This window comes from Oreochromis aureus, linkage group 19 (assembly GCF_013358895.1).
Source record: "Oreochromis aureus strain Israel breed Guangdong linkage group 19, ZZ_aureus, whole genome shotgun sequence".
Classification (NCBI taxonomy): Eukaryota; Metazoa; Chordata; class Actinopteri; order Cichliformes; family Cichlidae; genus Oreochromis; species Oreochromis aureus.
The window spans coordinates 10,759,547-10,774,791 of record NC_052960.1 but is presented as its reverse complement, the minus strand read 5'-3'; the positions used below and the strand labels follow the sequence as shown (position 1 = coordinate 10,774,791).

The 15,245-nt window shown below is 40.8% G+C and overlaps 1 protein-coding gene across 1 annotated transcript in view; it reads left to right on the top strand.

Annotated features, from left to right (window-relative positions):
• The window catches only part of syne1b (spectrin repeat containing, nuclear envelope 1b), a 76,223-nt gene that overhangs the window by 7,362 nt on the left and 53,616 nt on the right, over positions 1-15,245 (top strand). The window contains exons 3-26 of the mRNA XM_039602887.1: positions 1,700-1,761; positions 4,191-4,286; positions 6,332-6,415; positions 7,317-7,409; positions 7,649-7,827; positions 7,926-8,122; positions 8,743-8,852; positions 9,732-9,839; positions 9,920-10,057; positions 10,510-10,674; positions 10,766-10,878; positions 10,976-11,144; positions 11,233-11,329; positions 11,442-11,462; positions 11,755-11,957; positions 12,116-12,280; positions 12,410-12,562; positions 12,646-12,789; positions 13,225-13,392; positions 13,524-13,682; positions 13,767-13,931; positions 14,099-14,233; positions 14,428-14,586; positions 14,774-14,982. Of these exons, the coding sequence (XP_039458821.1) occupies positions 1,700-1,761; positions 4,191-4,286; positions 6,332-6,415; positions 7,317-7,409; positions 7,649-7,827; positions 7,926-8,122; positions 8,743-8,852; positions 9,732-9,839; positions 9,920-10,057; positions 10,510-10,674; positions 10,766-10,878; positions 10,976-11,144; positions 11,233-11,329; positions 11,442-11,462; positions 11,755-11,957; positions 12,116-12,280; positions 12,410-12,562; positions 12,646-12,789; positions 13,225-13,392; positions 13,524-13,682; positions 13,767-13,931; positions 14,099-14,233; positions 14,428-14,586; positions 14,774-14,982 (3,292 nt within the window). The remainder of the gene's footprint in view (positions 1-1,699; positions 1,762-4,190; positions 4,287-6,331; positions 6,416-7,316; positions 7,410-7,648; positions 7,828-7,925; positions 8,123-8,742; positions 8,853-9,731; positions 9,840-9,919; positions 10,058-10,509; positions 10,675-10,765; positions 10,879-10,975; positions 11,145-11,232; positions 11,330-11,441; positions 11,463-11,754; positions 11,958-12,115; positions 12,281-12,409; positions 12,563-12,645; positions 12,790-13,224; positions 13,393-13,523; positions 13,683-13,766; positions 13,932-14,098; positions 14,234-14,427; positions 14,587-14,773; positions 14,983-15,245) is intronic.

Genomic DNA, 15,245 nt, shown 5'->3' with positions numbered 1-15,245 from the left:
TCTCATAGAGGATTAGGCAAATCTAAGAGGCAAATACAGCCCACACACACACACACACACACACACACACACACACACACACACACACACACACACACACACACACACACACACACAACCAAGCTTAAATCGGGATAATGCAGCCAGGGCTGTGACATCACCGCCTCCCGTATGCTGATTGGTGGAGCCATGCTTCAAGCTGAGCTCTCTCCAGCCTCAGATGGTACGATGATACAGCGAGGCAGTACAGCGGGGGCTGTGCACATCCACACAGGCATGGCTCCTCTGGATTGGAAAAACACAGGAAGAAGGAAGGATGGGATTGTAAATCACCCTTTCTGTTAGGGTTTTCTGCTTTGCCGTTTGTGTGCGCGTGTGTATGTGTGTGTGCTTGTGTGAGTGTGTGTGTGTCAGGTTGAGGGTGTCAGGGAGGAGGGGACGTATTCATCACAGCCTCCAGCAGCTCTTTTGCTTTCACTGGGAAACCAGACAGCCAGATCTGTTTTGCTTCCTGCTGGAAAAAGGGTGCAAGGACATCTGGGTGTTTTTGTGTCAGCTTTTCCACTCTGGATTTTATTTTCTCGCACACACATATATGCACAGTGGAACTCATGAAATGCACAGGGCGAGAGCCGGAGAGTGGGGTGTAGAATGGCTCACTATAAGGATGTATCTGTCAGGAAGACTTCTTTAAATCTGGTGACTGGATTTTTTCAGTATCTTCGTGGTAAGTAGGGCATCATCTCTTGTCTGTGTGGTCGTATGTGGCTAATATGGGGCATAACATATCCTAATGCTTCGTAGGTGAATCCCTGCTTTGAGAACTAGTTAGCCTGCTGCCCAAACACAGCTCAGTGTTGCATCCTTGCATGTTCACATCTGTATGTACTTGCTATGCTTCAATGGGCATCCCTAGTGCATCAGTGATGAAGCATTTGCCTGTGGGTTAACTTGATATCTTTGCTCCCTCTATAGTGTTCGCAATGCCTCCTTAAACACGTGACCACTGTCTATATCTCCAAGGGTGGATATTTAAAAATGGCCACTCTGTGTGGCATGCAGCATTAGCCAACTGGTATGTTTGACAGAGTGTTAGAAATCACTTCTCACCATGTCAACAGCCAAAGCAAAGAAATGTGTTGTTTTTATTACACATCCTGAATAATGCATGAGGGATTTTGAATGAATATATTAATAGGCCACAAGAGAGACTGAGGGTGACCTAAACAATCACACATGTTAGCGCTGGACGTACAGGGTGAGAAACTGCCTCTCTACTCATCCTCTAATCTCCTAGTGCGACCTCTTTTGGAGCGCACTTCCCAGGAGGATCTTTTATACTAGCACTGGTAATCAACCGCACACATCTAAATAGTCCACAAATTATGCGTGCGGGCATACACAGTGCAGGAGTGCTCCAATGCTACCTGACATTATATAGTGTAAGTTATGATAAAATATTATTCTGACTGTGGAAGTCCGAAAATGGTTCCAAGTCACAAAAGTTTAAGTGAGATTATTATTTTATGTGTTTTACGATTTTTTTAGTAGTTTACTATGTGTGTTCATTTCATCTGGTGGTTTGTTCTCTATAAATATCACCAGTTCTTCTAGTGAGCCTAATATCGGAGCATAATGTTTCGGAGCATGCGATTTAGCAATCATGTGTTGACATGAATTATGTTCCTTTAATTTCCAGATGAGCAAGAGGCAGTGCAGAAGAGAACCTTCACAAAATGGATCAATTCTCATTTAGCCAAGGTAAGTGTGAGTTTCCATCCATGCAGTCCACTGCTTTCTTTACTTAACTAACCTAAATCACTTATAAACTATCTGAGATGTAATTTACAGGCTGATCAAACTCACTTAAAACAACCTGTCAAACTTGTCATATTTATGTAGCTTCTATTTTCAAGCTGCTGACCTGTCAGATCTGTAGGAAGCGATTTTTGCCACGTGACAACACCAGCCTTTATAACACTGCACAAGACAAATTTATCCAGTTAGCTGTAAATAATGACATCATTTACCAAGATGCTTAAGCACTCAAAATGAAATCCTGTTTAATGAGACTGGGCTGTTGTTTACAATCGGTCTAATGAAGGGGAAGGGGCAAACTCCATATACATACAAACCTGTGATTCTTCAGGTTAGATCAGACAAAGCTCAGTTCAGTTTTAAAGAGTCACACTTGGAATATTTATAGTCAAAGTGGAATGGATTTAAGGATTAACTAAAAACTGGCGTTTGGGCTATGATTTTGTAGTTTTTCTTCTGTTTAGGAGTGCGTAAGTATGTGTGTTGGTGTTCGGCTATTCATGCACTCTGCGTGTGCGTTGGCGTGTGTGTGTGTTTGCGGAGAGGATTGGCAGGGACAGTGATGCAGTGTGCAGATGGAGAGCAAGAGGGTGAGGACTGTTCCCTGCAGGCCGTCGTCTGCTTGTAAGGTTCACGCATGTAAATTACAAGGGCCTAAGTGCACAACAATAACACATGCCCACATGCTGTATTGCATCACAGTGGGACTCGAATGCGTCAGGAGCTAAATTAGATTGTGTCCGTTGATGTACTGCATACCAGAAATTACTCAAAATATAAATAACTAGCTGGGAATCTTTATGTAACTGCAGATGACACAGCAAAATGTGTAGCATGGGGCAACGCTGCTTGTTTTCAGTCTGGGATCTGGCAAAGGATTTGGTTTAGAGGGGGTCTTTTGTTGAGCCTGATCTGCCCACGATAGTTCAAAGCTTGGCTTCTAAAACTTTAGAAGAATCTGAGTAATGTGGTGGGCCAGAGTTGGGACGCTCTGTTGGTCTATTCATCATTATTCATGCACTGCGCTCAAGCTCACACACTGCGCATACCAATAGGACTAATGTAGCATAAGCCACATCATGAAAGCCATTTCACACAGTCAGGTTTGCAATGCAAACAGCTCCTGAGCAACTGCCTTATTTACCAGAAGAATTAACAGTGGCGACTTTTCTTCTCAATTTTTTTTTTTTTTTTTTTTTTTTGCTGTCATGAAAAAATTCTACATAAAGATTTGGTGCATTCATGTATAAATATTTAAGAATCGCTTTGAATTAAATTAGCTTTTTATAGATAAGCGTTGAACAAAGTTTATCAAAGTTTGAACTTCCTCGAGTTGTCACACTTCCCTTCAGCCTTTGTGCCCATTTCCTCTGATATTGTGTTACTAAGCAACTTTCCAGTGATTCTCACTGTTTTTCCACTGCTAAGTGTTTGCTGATAGCGCAGTAATTTTTAAGTTTCCAGGGTACGTGCGATTTTCCAAACTACAAAGGCTGCTTTGTGCTGAAGGGCTGCTTTTTTTTTTATCTAACAGAAATAGAATAGATAACAACATATAGATAAAACTCTTTAAACTTAAATTCCTAAAGTTGTGTCTCATACTTTAATGTGGCTATTAAGCTGCAGTGTTGAAGGAACAATGTGCATTTTAATTAGGTTGTATAAACAGGTGAAAAAATCACAGGAAAAACCCGAATGGTGATCCCACGCAGTGTTATACTGTCATTTAGTATGATACAGAACTGAGCACAATATGAGATTATCTAATGTTGTTTTGTGACAAAAAGACAAAACAGTACATGCAACCAGTAACAAGACAGTAGCTTGCTTCTTCATGCTGCTTTGCCCCAAATAGGCAGCCAACTGCATCCTGTCATGGAATATGTTGAGTTGTGAAATGGCCTGTATACAGTGCCAAATAAAGAATTCCCATGGTGAGCTTTGCTTTTAATTACAGCTTCACTGTGCTGAATAAATAAACATGTGTTCCGATTATTTATTCTGTGCTGAACGTGTAAAACAGTACGTCATAACGCTGTCATTCATGTTGGAGAATCTGCAGTTCTGTAAAAGTGTGGATATGATATCAGGAGACAGTAACCGGTTAGGGTTAAATGAGTACCATCGCCTCAGGACTGGGCACCAAGCCACCGCTGAGGAAAAGGCACCATCTTTTCAGCTGCAGGGAGGCTGTGTAGTTGTTGCTAACAAGCTTGTTTCTCACAAACAGCCTTTGGTTTCTCCTCTTTGCTGTAATGTGCTGGTGTCCTTCGATATGCTAGAATTCATAGTGTAATTGTTTAGTTTCTAATTACTGCAGATTTTCATGACATTTTTGCTTCTGCACATTAAAACCGTCTTCTCTCCTCTAGCATAAACCACCACTAGAGGTAAATGACCTGTTTGAGGACATCAAAGATGGGGTGAAGCTCTTGGCATTGCTGGAGGTCCTGTCTGGGCAAAGACTTGTAAGTATTTTTTTTTTTTTCAGGATCTAGGCTTAAATTTTATGAATTTACATTCATGTGAAAAAGAAAGATTACACTGGACTTTCAATTTACAATCCTGTGAAAAACTAATTATGCTCCATGATGCAGTGCCTTGTAACACCTTTAGAAGCAATAACTTTGATTGCTTTCTCTATGAATTTATCATCTCTCACTTTATTGTGAGAACATTTTGGCCCATTCTTTTTAATCCTGCTTCAGTTCAGTGAGGTTTGCAGACATTCTGTCTGAAGGTACCACCAAAGCATTTTAGTCACCTTGAGGTCAGGACCAGTGCAACACCTTGATGCTTTTATTTTTAAGCCATTCAGTTGTAGATTCGCAGATATGCTTGAGATCATTGTCCTATGGTGGAACCCATTTTCGTAACGCTTTAGCTGTTGGTCAGCTAGCTTCACATTGACTCCAAAATACTTTGTTATACGGAGGAGTTCATGGCCACTGTCAAAATTAAATGCTGTGTTTGTTTTTGTTGATTGTGGGCAGACATCTCCACTTTGGTTTTGTTTGTCTAAAGAACATTATTCTAAAAGTCTTTTAGTTTGTTCAGATCCAACTTTTCAAACCTGACCTGTGCTGCCATGTTCTCGTCTGACAACCATTCTGAACAAGCCTTATTTGTTTAGTCTTTCTCGAATTGTGCTGTCATGAACTTTAGCATGTTAACTGAGTTGTAGCTCTTGGATGTTCTGGAATTTCTCCAAGGATTGCATGGTTTGACCTTGGGCTGAATTTGCAGGGAAGTCCACTTCTGGAAAGTCCTGCATGTTTTCCACTTGCAAATAATCTTTCTCAGTGTGCAATGATGGACTTCAAATTGTTTCAAAATAGCTCAGACTGATGGGCAACAATTGCTTCTCTAATGTAATTATTAATGTTTTCCTCCTTAAAATTGTATTAACACACACCTGAATGCTCCAGACCTGCAAACTGGCAAAATATCTGCTTTTACTGTGGTGGTCACACTTGCTGATAATCAGTTAATAAAGTAGATTTGATTAGCAGCACTTGACTGCTACTTACCTTGTAATTAATATGGAAGCACCAAGTGTGTACTTAGGTTTTTACAGGACCGTACAGTATGTGGGGTTTTAATTTAGGGGGCCCGTCCATATTCAGCAGGAACAGTACAGTCAGTTTTTGAAATGCAGTAATTTTTGGGGGGCCATACATTCAGTGTATGAGTTTGTGTTTACAGTTGTTGGGCTACAATTTATTCTATTATAATCTATCACCTATTCTATTCTATTCTATTCTGTTAAATGAAGATACTAGCAAAACCTACTCAATGATTGTATTTTGTCCTGTATTTAAGGCAACAAGCAAACCTATTAGTATATACTATACTGTAAACTTAGACAACTAAGTTTCATTGAAAAGGTTGTAAACATTTAGTCTTGGATTACTGTACAAGGACTTAATTTTGATCTAAGCCTCCCTGCTGTGAGGAGCTGTTAGTACTACAGTGCCGCTATTTCACTCTCTCCTGACACACAAATACAGGAACACACACACACGCGCTGACCCAGATTCTGTTTTGCAATTTCTGATTAGACCTGTCTTGATACAGACTTCCATGTCATCTGTAAAGCTGTTGGTTGGCAAATGAGTCATTCACTCTTTTCATGGTGAACAGTATTTGATGATTTTACTTACCACTTTCAGAAGTGCGCCCTTGCTCGTATTTGATCAGCCAAGATTTTAATATATACAGATATCATTTGTTCTAACTCATGCTTTAAAGCTTGGGATTGTACTTTTTTTCCTCAAAGCAACTTTGGCTCTCTGCTTTTAATTTATATAAGAAAAGTCCTGCTAATTCTCACAGACCACTCCCTGTGTGTCACAGTGAGTGGGGGGTAGCTGCAAACAAACACAGCTTTTTGGGGATTAATAAAGTTATCTGAATCTGAATTTTACAAATCAGATAGCAGATGGTTGGATGAAGATATCCTTAACTTTAATGAGCTAGCTAAATTTTCACTTTCTGTCCTTTCTGTCTTAAGCCTTGTGAGCAAGGCCGCCAGCTGAAGAGGATCCACTGGGTTTCCAACATCGGCACTGCACTCAAATTCCTTGAAGGCAGGAAGGTAAGCATGCAGTCATAATGACAATTTGACCTTTCACAGTAAATTTTGTCAAGTATTTTTCTTCCGCAACTGAATATAATACTTGAAATGCGTGACATGTCTTCAAGAAGTCAAGGTATGGTTAATAACCCCCAAGAAAAATCTTTTGATTGGCTATTTGGTTAGTATGCATGAGGTAGCCGTTGGTAGAAAATGCACTACGTTTAGAGAAGCAGGAAACGGGACTTCTTGATTACATAAGCCATCTCTAAATCTCTTGGCTCTATGAAGCCTGTGTCCCACTTTCATTGGAGTTCCCTCAGGACTGAGACTTCTATTGTTGTGATCTCTCTCCCATCACGTGTGCCTTCAGTCTGTGTATCGAGGATCACCGGTCAGTCGCCAGTAAACGCCCTGTGTGATCATATGCTGTATGCATCCTTTTCTTTTGATGCACGATGTAAACTATGCAATGCTTGGATACAGTCATTCGTTTTCTATAAATGTAGCCATTAAGCTTTTCTACTGATGTGTGTTTAAAGCATTTTGACTACGCCACTGATTACTGGTATGTTTGACTCCCTAAATTCCAAAAGCAGAGATGCGAACATGACAAATTGTAGCAGTTCTTCAATGCAGGGTTTGAAACGCTGTGTTGCATCTGCTTTTGCTTTAACCTTTAGTTGAATACTTTTCTTTTGTTCATCTGGTTGACTCTTCATTGTGGCTGTTTGTGCCTTCTGCCAGTGACAATACTTAACTGCATCAAAGACGTGGCTTTGATGACTTTGAGCAAACAAAAGCTTGCAAATTTCTTTGGACTGTGTAACTGAAAGGGTTCCTCTGGGTTGAAAGTCTCACTTCTAGACTGCCTGAATATGACTAACTCTCATAATAACCTTTCGCTTGGCTTTTGTTTCAGATCAAACTTGTTAACATTCATGCAACTGACATCGCAGATGGCCGACCATCAATTGTCCTTGGGTTGATATGGACCATTATCCTCTACTTTCAGGTAATACTTTATCTCTCTTTAAATCCCAAAAGTTTTAATACATTGTCTCTCTCCAAGGTGAGTTGCCGTTTTTTTTGCTCAACATTTAATCCATTGCTAATCTTTATGCTGTCTAACCTTTGCAAAGGACAAAGTATAAGTCAAGCAGCTTAAAGGTGATGTTAAAAATTACAGATGCAGGGAAATCTCAAGACATGTTGCCATGTTCTCCTTGTTTTCTCTTCTTTTCTCTCAACTAGATTGAAGAGCTAACCAGTAACCTGCCAGCCCTTCAGGCTCTATCCAACAGCAACTCTTCCGTGGAGAGTATTGCCAGCTCTGGAACAGGAAGCCCTCCAATGAAGAGAAAGGTGGTCAACAAATTTAAGGGCAATGCCAAGAAGGCACTGCTCAAATGGGTGCAGTGTACAGCAGCCAAGTATGTCACTTTAAAAATCATCATCATGATATCATATCGGAAAGGTTCATGCGTGCAAAGTCTGCAAAATGAACATTTTCACATTTTTCTTTTTTAAGGAATTTTGGAATTGAGGTGAAGGACTTTGGTCCCAGTTGGCGTGATGGCGTTGCATTCCAGTCAGTGGTGCACGCCATCAGACCTGACCTGGTGGACATGGAGGTGGTACGGCGAAGAAGCAACAGGGAGAATTTGGAGGAGGCCTTTTCACTCGCAGAAAACGAGTTGGGCATTCCCCGTCTGCTGGATCCAGAAGGTGTCCTTGACCGTTTCAAAAGCTCGCATTAATTATTCCAGAGTTGCAGGCTATTCTTGCAAAGTGGTATTGAGTATGCATGTGAAACTGTTGAGTGTTTTGGATGTTTGCTAGTGTTTTGGCACAGGAAATTGTGCTGCTAAGTTGTGTGGTGGAAAATACCACCTTACAGAAGATTAATATTCTGTGCTATCTGTAGCTCCGAGTTTCAGTCTGTGTAGAAGCAGTCTGCAGCAGCTCTGCAGTCCTGTCTTCTCTAGCAGAGTCGTGATGCTTTATTGCAGCTACACATTGAAATGCCTTTGCTTTTACAGGAGCTTTACCCCGATTTCTAGAAACATCAGGTCAAAGATGGAGATGAAAAAGACATGTATAATTAGCTGCCAGGCCTTGGGAGAGTTATCCTAAGGACACACAGTATTTATGTGCCATACTGACTTAATACCAAAAGTAATGGCTGTGTCAGATATCCTCCTTGTCTATACAGGCATCATAGCATGTTTTACCTTTAATACTGACAGGATTATTAAACGTCTCAATATATTTGCATCCATTTTTAATATGATTCTTTGTGTATTCTTTCAACAAGTGCAGTGGACAATGTTTATGTTAATCTGCAGATGTGGACGTAGACAAGCCAGATGAGAAATCCATCATGACATACGTGGCGCAGTTTCTGAAGCACTATCCAAACCCCCATCATTCTGAGACCGACGGTCAGCAGGATGAGGTAGCTAACCCTAAATTTATCATTTATATTTCAAGTGTATGTAGGCAGTGATAATTTGGGGTAAAATGGGGATTAGAATGAATGTGTAACTACATATGTTACTACATTTAAATTTGTACTTAGTGCCTACAGTTTTTCCAGAAACTGCCGACATACAGAGAACAGTCCATACTTAATGAAAGTTGCTTCATCAGTTGCTGAGCAAAACTTTTGAATTGCTGTGTCTGCTTATATGTGATTCTTGTCATTTTATCACATAAAGCTTAAGTGAGATAAATCAATCATTGCATGATCACAGCATAAATATAATCATCGACATAGTTTTCCATCAACATGGGCTCATTTAATTTCGTTCTTTAATTTATTTTTTGTGCACATTAAGCTGCTTCTTGGCTCAATTCCAACTTTTGCACTGTCAGTGCCAGTGCTCCAGGTGAGCGTTCAGGTCACGGCGCTGCATGCTCCCTGTTTGGAGTGAATGCCCACCTCGGTCTTCTTCCATTTTCTATCCACTTTATTTCTTTTTCCCTTGCTGTTCTAATGCCTTTATCACATATTTGCATCTCTCCGCTTTCCTGGATAGTTTGGTCCCCAAGATATAGAGCAAATGCTTGAGGTATGTTCAACTTAAAAGACTAAATCAGAGTTTCTAACAAGATACTGTCTGTACACCCTTTTCTTCTACCTTAACTTTTAAAACTATTTAGTCCTTAAATGTAGAGGTTGTGTTTGGGTGTGGGTCTCTTTGCAAGTTGAGTCTAATCTTTAACTGTGTGTGTTCGGCATGTCATTTTTACTTGAGATTCCCATTGGCATGCTTATAATGAAAGAGATTAGGTCTGTTCCCAATCTAAGCTGTATGTTTGCTGATTGTGACAGAGAGAGGAGCGGAAGATGCTGAGGGAACTAAAGGTGTTTTTAGATCAGCTGGAGAGAGATGTGCTCCGGGCCCAAGGAACAGAGGGAAGCCTTGCTGACAAGTACCAGGTTAGTGAGGTGTGGCAAATGGGCTGTAGCATTCTTCTTTGGAAAACTCATTTAGCAATGTGTGTCTCCTTTTTTTTTAGGCATTTAAGAACTTCCGTGTCCAGTATGAAATGAAGAAAAAGCAGACAGATCCACTCTTACAGCCAGTCCAAAAGGATGGCAAGCTCTCTGTGGATCAAGCTCTGGTCAAGCAGGCCTGGGATCGTGTGTCTACCAGGGTAATTGTACTGCATGAGTAATTCATTATGGGCCACAAAGACAACAGGAAAATTTATGATAATTAACCACACATGAATTAAATAAAACCCGATGATTAGTAATAATCATTCTGTTTTATTTGTTGTTGTTCTTTTATTGGCTAAAATGATTGGATTGATGCACTGGAGGCTCTGAGAAACACCAGTCAGGGTTCATCTATTTACTCGTTGCCAGTGAAGGTTCAGTGGGGTGCAAGCGGTTTGTTCAGAGGGGGAGGAGATGGGAACAGAGGCGATGTTGTTCATGGGGCGGTCTACTTCTCGAGACCTCCACAGCTTGTCTAGACTTGCATAACACTCTTTTGTGGCCTGATTGCTTGTGACCATGTGGAAATGTTATGCCCAGCATAGCCTCCTGTACGGTGGGATCTTGCTTTGGTAGAGTGGTTTTGTTTAATGAGTGTCAATTGCAGCTGCTGGACTGGCACATCCATCTGGACAAGTCCCTGCCTGGGCCTCTGGGAGTGATTGGCGCCTGGCTGCACAGAGCCGAGATGGCTCTGAGAGAGGACATTCCCATCCAACATGCTCATGAAGAGACGGCCAATGTACTTCACAGAAAACTAGAGCAGCATAAGGTAGCATAGCTTACCTTTTAGTCTTTACGTGTCGTGAGGTTAACTTTGTTTTGGACAGTATGAAGAAACAGGCGGTTGTTTAATTTTGCAGGAGGTATTGAAAAGCTTGGAGTCCCACAGGCAAACCTTTCAGCAGATCCACAGGGACAGATCGGTGAATGGGGTGCCTGTCCCACCTGAGCAGCTCCAGGATATGGCAGAACGGTAAGATCTTTGTCAGGATAAGTGCATTTTTCTTCGCCGTTTCATTTCTTTTTTTGCACTTTTCAAAATAATAACAGACCATTTGTTTAATTTGCAGGTTCAACTTTGTGTCTACATCATCACACGCTCACTTGATTAAGCTGGAATTCTGGGAAATGAAGTATCGACTGATGGCATTTCTTATGTTGGCTGAATCAAAACTCAAGTCGTGGATCATTAAATATGGCCGACGGGATTCAGTTGAACTCCTCTTGCAAAGCTACCTTGTAAGTTGAAATCATAGGAATTGTAGTCCGGGTTTTTAAAAGACACAGTGTCCATCAAACCAACGAGTGTTTTGTCTTTCTGTTTCAGACATTCGTTGAAGGCCACAGATTTTTTGAGCAGTATGAGACAATCTTCACAGGTCTCAAGCAAGCTGCGGAGGTTTATGTTAAATCTGACAGTTCAAGTAAGTCTCTTTGCTTTTTTATTTATAAGCTGCTTTTTTATTTGTGCATACTATATGCAAGTGTTCATTTGGGCTTCTAGTAAACAGACTTACTGTTGATTTCACGTTACAGGGTCTAAGACCTGTAACAGAGGTAAGGCCAAAAACAGTCCAAACTTTGCCTGATCCTGAGCCATTTCTGTCTGCAAATAGGGGGCTGCACTTCTCGTTTCTCTCTCTTTCAAATCCCCAAACTATGAAATCATGCATAATGCATGCAGTAACAATAGTTTGAATGCTTTTTTAGCATGATTTTTCTGACCTAACACACCAGCATCAACCATGAGGCCAAATCATCAGCGGACATAATCAAATGCTTTGTATACAGGTGGCATCCATGCGGATTTTGGTTTAACTGAAGTACTATTTCTATTCTCTGTTTAAAGTTGATGAAGCAGAGGGGGTGAGTAAATTCCTCAGTGATACCACAGCTCAGTGGAAGAACCTGGCTTTGGAGGTGCGCAGTGTACGGAGCATGCTGGAGGAGGTGATCGCTAACTGGGAGAAGTACAGCAGCACAGTGGCAGCTCTGCAGGCTTGGCTAGAGGATGCAGAGCAGATGCTCAGCCAGTCGGAGAGTGCCAAACGTGTAAGTGCATTCAGATAATAGAAAAAAACAATATTTTATGTATAATTTATGTTGATTTTTTTAAAAACATGAATAGAAAGAAAAGCATATTTTTCTCTTTGGCCAAGGAGTGGACAGTTAAAGTTGTGTTGCCTTTTTTTTATTTTTCCTTGTTACAGGACTTTTTCAGAAACCTCTCCCACTGGATCCAGCAGCACATGGACATGAACGATGCCGGGAACTTTCTCATCGAGACATGTGACGATACGGTCTCACGGGATCTAAAGCAGCAACTTCTTCTGCTGAACGGGAGATGGAGGGAACTGTTTGTTAAAGTCAAACATGTAAATGCAACACACTTTGGAATAGCACATGCACCACCAAAAAATATTGAATTGTACTTTTTATCCAAACAGCTGCAAGTTTTAACGATTTGGACAAAAATATTGTGGTATCCTTTCTTTCACTTGCAGTATGCAAGAGCGGATGAGGTGGATAAATTGAGGCAAGACTACCAAGATGGGATTAATACACTGAAGATGTTCATGGATGCAACCAATGAGAAGATGACAGCTCCTATCCAAGTATCTTTTCTAAATTGCAGAGCCTTTGTCCAAGATGTTGAGGTAAATCTGCTTTCTCAACTTAGACAAATCCTTATGCATTCTCTATTAGATGATATATCATAATTTTTTTCAACTTCCTCTAGGAAATCAAGCACAAATTGCCAGCTATGGAAGCAGCCTGTAAGGCAGCAAGCCGCACAGCTCAGCTGTTAACCAAAGACACTCCACAAGAGGAAGTTTCACAGATGATGACTGTGATGGCTTCAATCAAAGAGCAGCTGAGTAACGTGTGTACAAGTCTATATAGATTACATGGCCTTACTTTAATGTGTGATTAAAGTAGAAATCCTGCTGCTTAACACCACTGCATCTTACTTACTCTATTAGCTTTTTTGCACTACTTTGTATTCCTGAGCAAAGGAGGTCTTTAAATGAAATCCAAGCTGTGAGATCTAACCTGTTAGATTTTCTAACCCATGGTTTATTAAAATTAATTCAAGAACTGCCACTTCCTACATCATCAAATGTACCATTTTTTATTAATAAAATAAAAGCTAAACAGCTTTTTTACTCTAATAGAACATTTTGTTTTTACATACTGACATTTAAAAAAAAACCCTCATAATTTTAAAAGTGGATAACCTGTATTGAACATAAGGATAATGAAGTTTCTTATGATGAAATATTATTACCATTTCATGAATATGCTCTGCTCCAATCAGATAAGGGAGAGATGTTTGCCTCTGCTTCGGGAGTCTCAATCGCTTTTACCTCCACTGGAGGAAATGGAGAAGAATATCACAGGCTTCTACCAAGCTCTGGAGAAGGCTAGTCATATCACCAGCACCACCGACTCGGAGGGACCAGTAGACTTTAAACAGAAATGCCAGGTGAGTAACTGTGAAATACACTGAGGCATTTTTAGTAGTTTGGATTTCGAGCAGATTTATGTATGTTTTAGCCTAAACCCCTCAGGATGAACATAAATGGCTAACACCCTACCTGTCATTTAATACTGCAGGAACTGGCAACCTTCACACATAGCTGTAAGAAGTGTCTGACAGTAATAGAGAAAGACCACCAGACCATCCAGAAAATAATGAACAGCAGTAAAACCCTTGAGCATATGGATATGGGTCTACTGCAGAAACGGGTAGCAGACCTGCAGACCTCATCACAGGTAAACATCAAGACCTGCTGTCTTCTCCACTGTAATCAATGACTGAATTATTTTAGCACTAAAAATTACTTCTTTTGTGCCTAGAACTTGATTAAAGAGTCCACAGAGTGGAGAAAACATGTGGAGGCCAACAGCAGTCTAATGAAGAGATTTGATGAGTCACGGGTAGAGCTGGAGAAGGTTCTTAAAATGGCACAGAACTTTCTGACAGAAAGAGGCAACCCAGAGGAGCTGCTGAAGAAACACACTGTGAGTGTACTTTGCCAGATTCAGATGTTTCAGATCTTTCATATCAGTTTATGACAGTATACATGATATGTATACTTGAATCCCAGTGCAGTAACATGTACAACAATGAAACATAGTATAGTCTGTGCAAAGTGTTAAACATGATGAGCAGTTATGGGTTTTTTCAGGAATTCTTTGGACAGCTTGACCAGCGGGTCTTGAACACTTTCCTGAAAGCTTGTGATGAGCTGACAGATATTTTGCCGGAGCAGGAGCAGCAGTCACTGCAGGAAACAGTTAGAAAGCTGCATAAACACTGGAAGGTTGGTGTCAAGGATGTTTAATCCATTAATTTAGAATGTTTTCAATCTCAATATGACTTTTATAAGATAGTAAGAAATTCTTAAAATGTACTGGAATGACTGACACTCTCTCTGCTGCTTTTCAAAAAGTTGGTGCAAACAAACTGTGCTGCTCAGAGTCTGACAGCTTTGCTGTTGTCTTTCTCCTTTTTCAGGATATACAGACAGATGCTCCCTTTCATCTCCTGCATCTGAAGGTGGAGGTGGAAAGAAGCAAGCTGATGTTGTCACTGCAAGAGTGCCAAGCAGAGCTGACCAGGGAAAACCGCCACCTGGCTAGCATGGGGAGCGAAAGGCTCATTAAGGAGCACAGGGTAAGCACAGTGTAGATGGCTGGCTGGCCTGGTTACATGTATTGATTAACTCAGTGTGAATCAGTTCACTGCCTCGCACAGTAACAGTGTGTCGAGAGCTGAATCTCTTTCCTGTCACCCAGCTTAGCAGCATTTTGTTTTGCCTTGGATTCACATGCATTTTCTGCTTTATATAAATGGCCTTCAGGCCTTCTTTAGGGAAAAGGGTCCCCAGTCTATATGTGAGAAAAGGCTGCAGCTGATGGAGGAACTTTGTCAAAAACTCCCTGAGGGTGACCCGGCTCACCAGACCTTGGAGACGGCAAGAAAGGACTTTGCTGAGGTCCGGGAGGAAATTGAGAACAGTCACCAGAAGTTAATGCAGCACCAAGATAAATGGAAGGAGTACAACAAAAGGTGCAATAATGTTATAAAATTAGTCATTATGATTCATTTCTTTCAGTGTAAACACTTTCTGTAAATGTCACATACGCACATACTGATACTACTACATACTGAGGTCTGAGCTGTGTTTAGAATTTACCCTTGTGTTTTGTGGCACTGCAGCAATAAAGCTGTGTGTTTGTCATTGTCGGGCAGTGCCACACATTCCTGGCATACCCGATGTAATCATGTTAACATTCTTTCATTCACTTGAGAAAAAGAACAGCAGTTGTAGC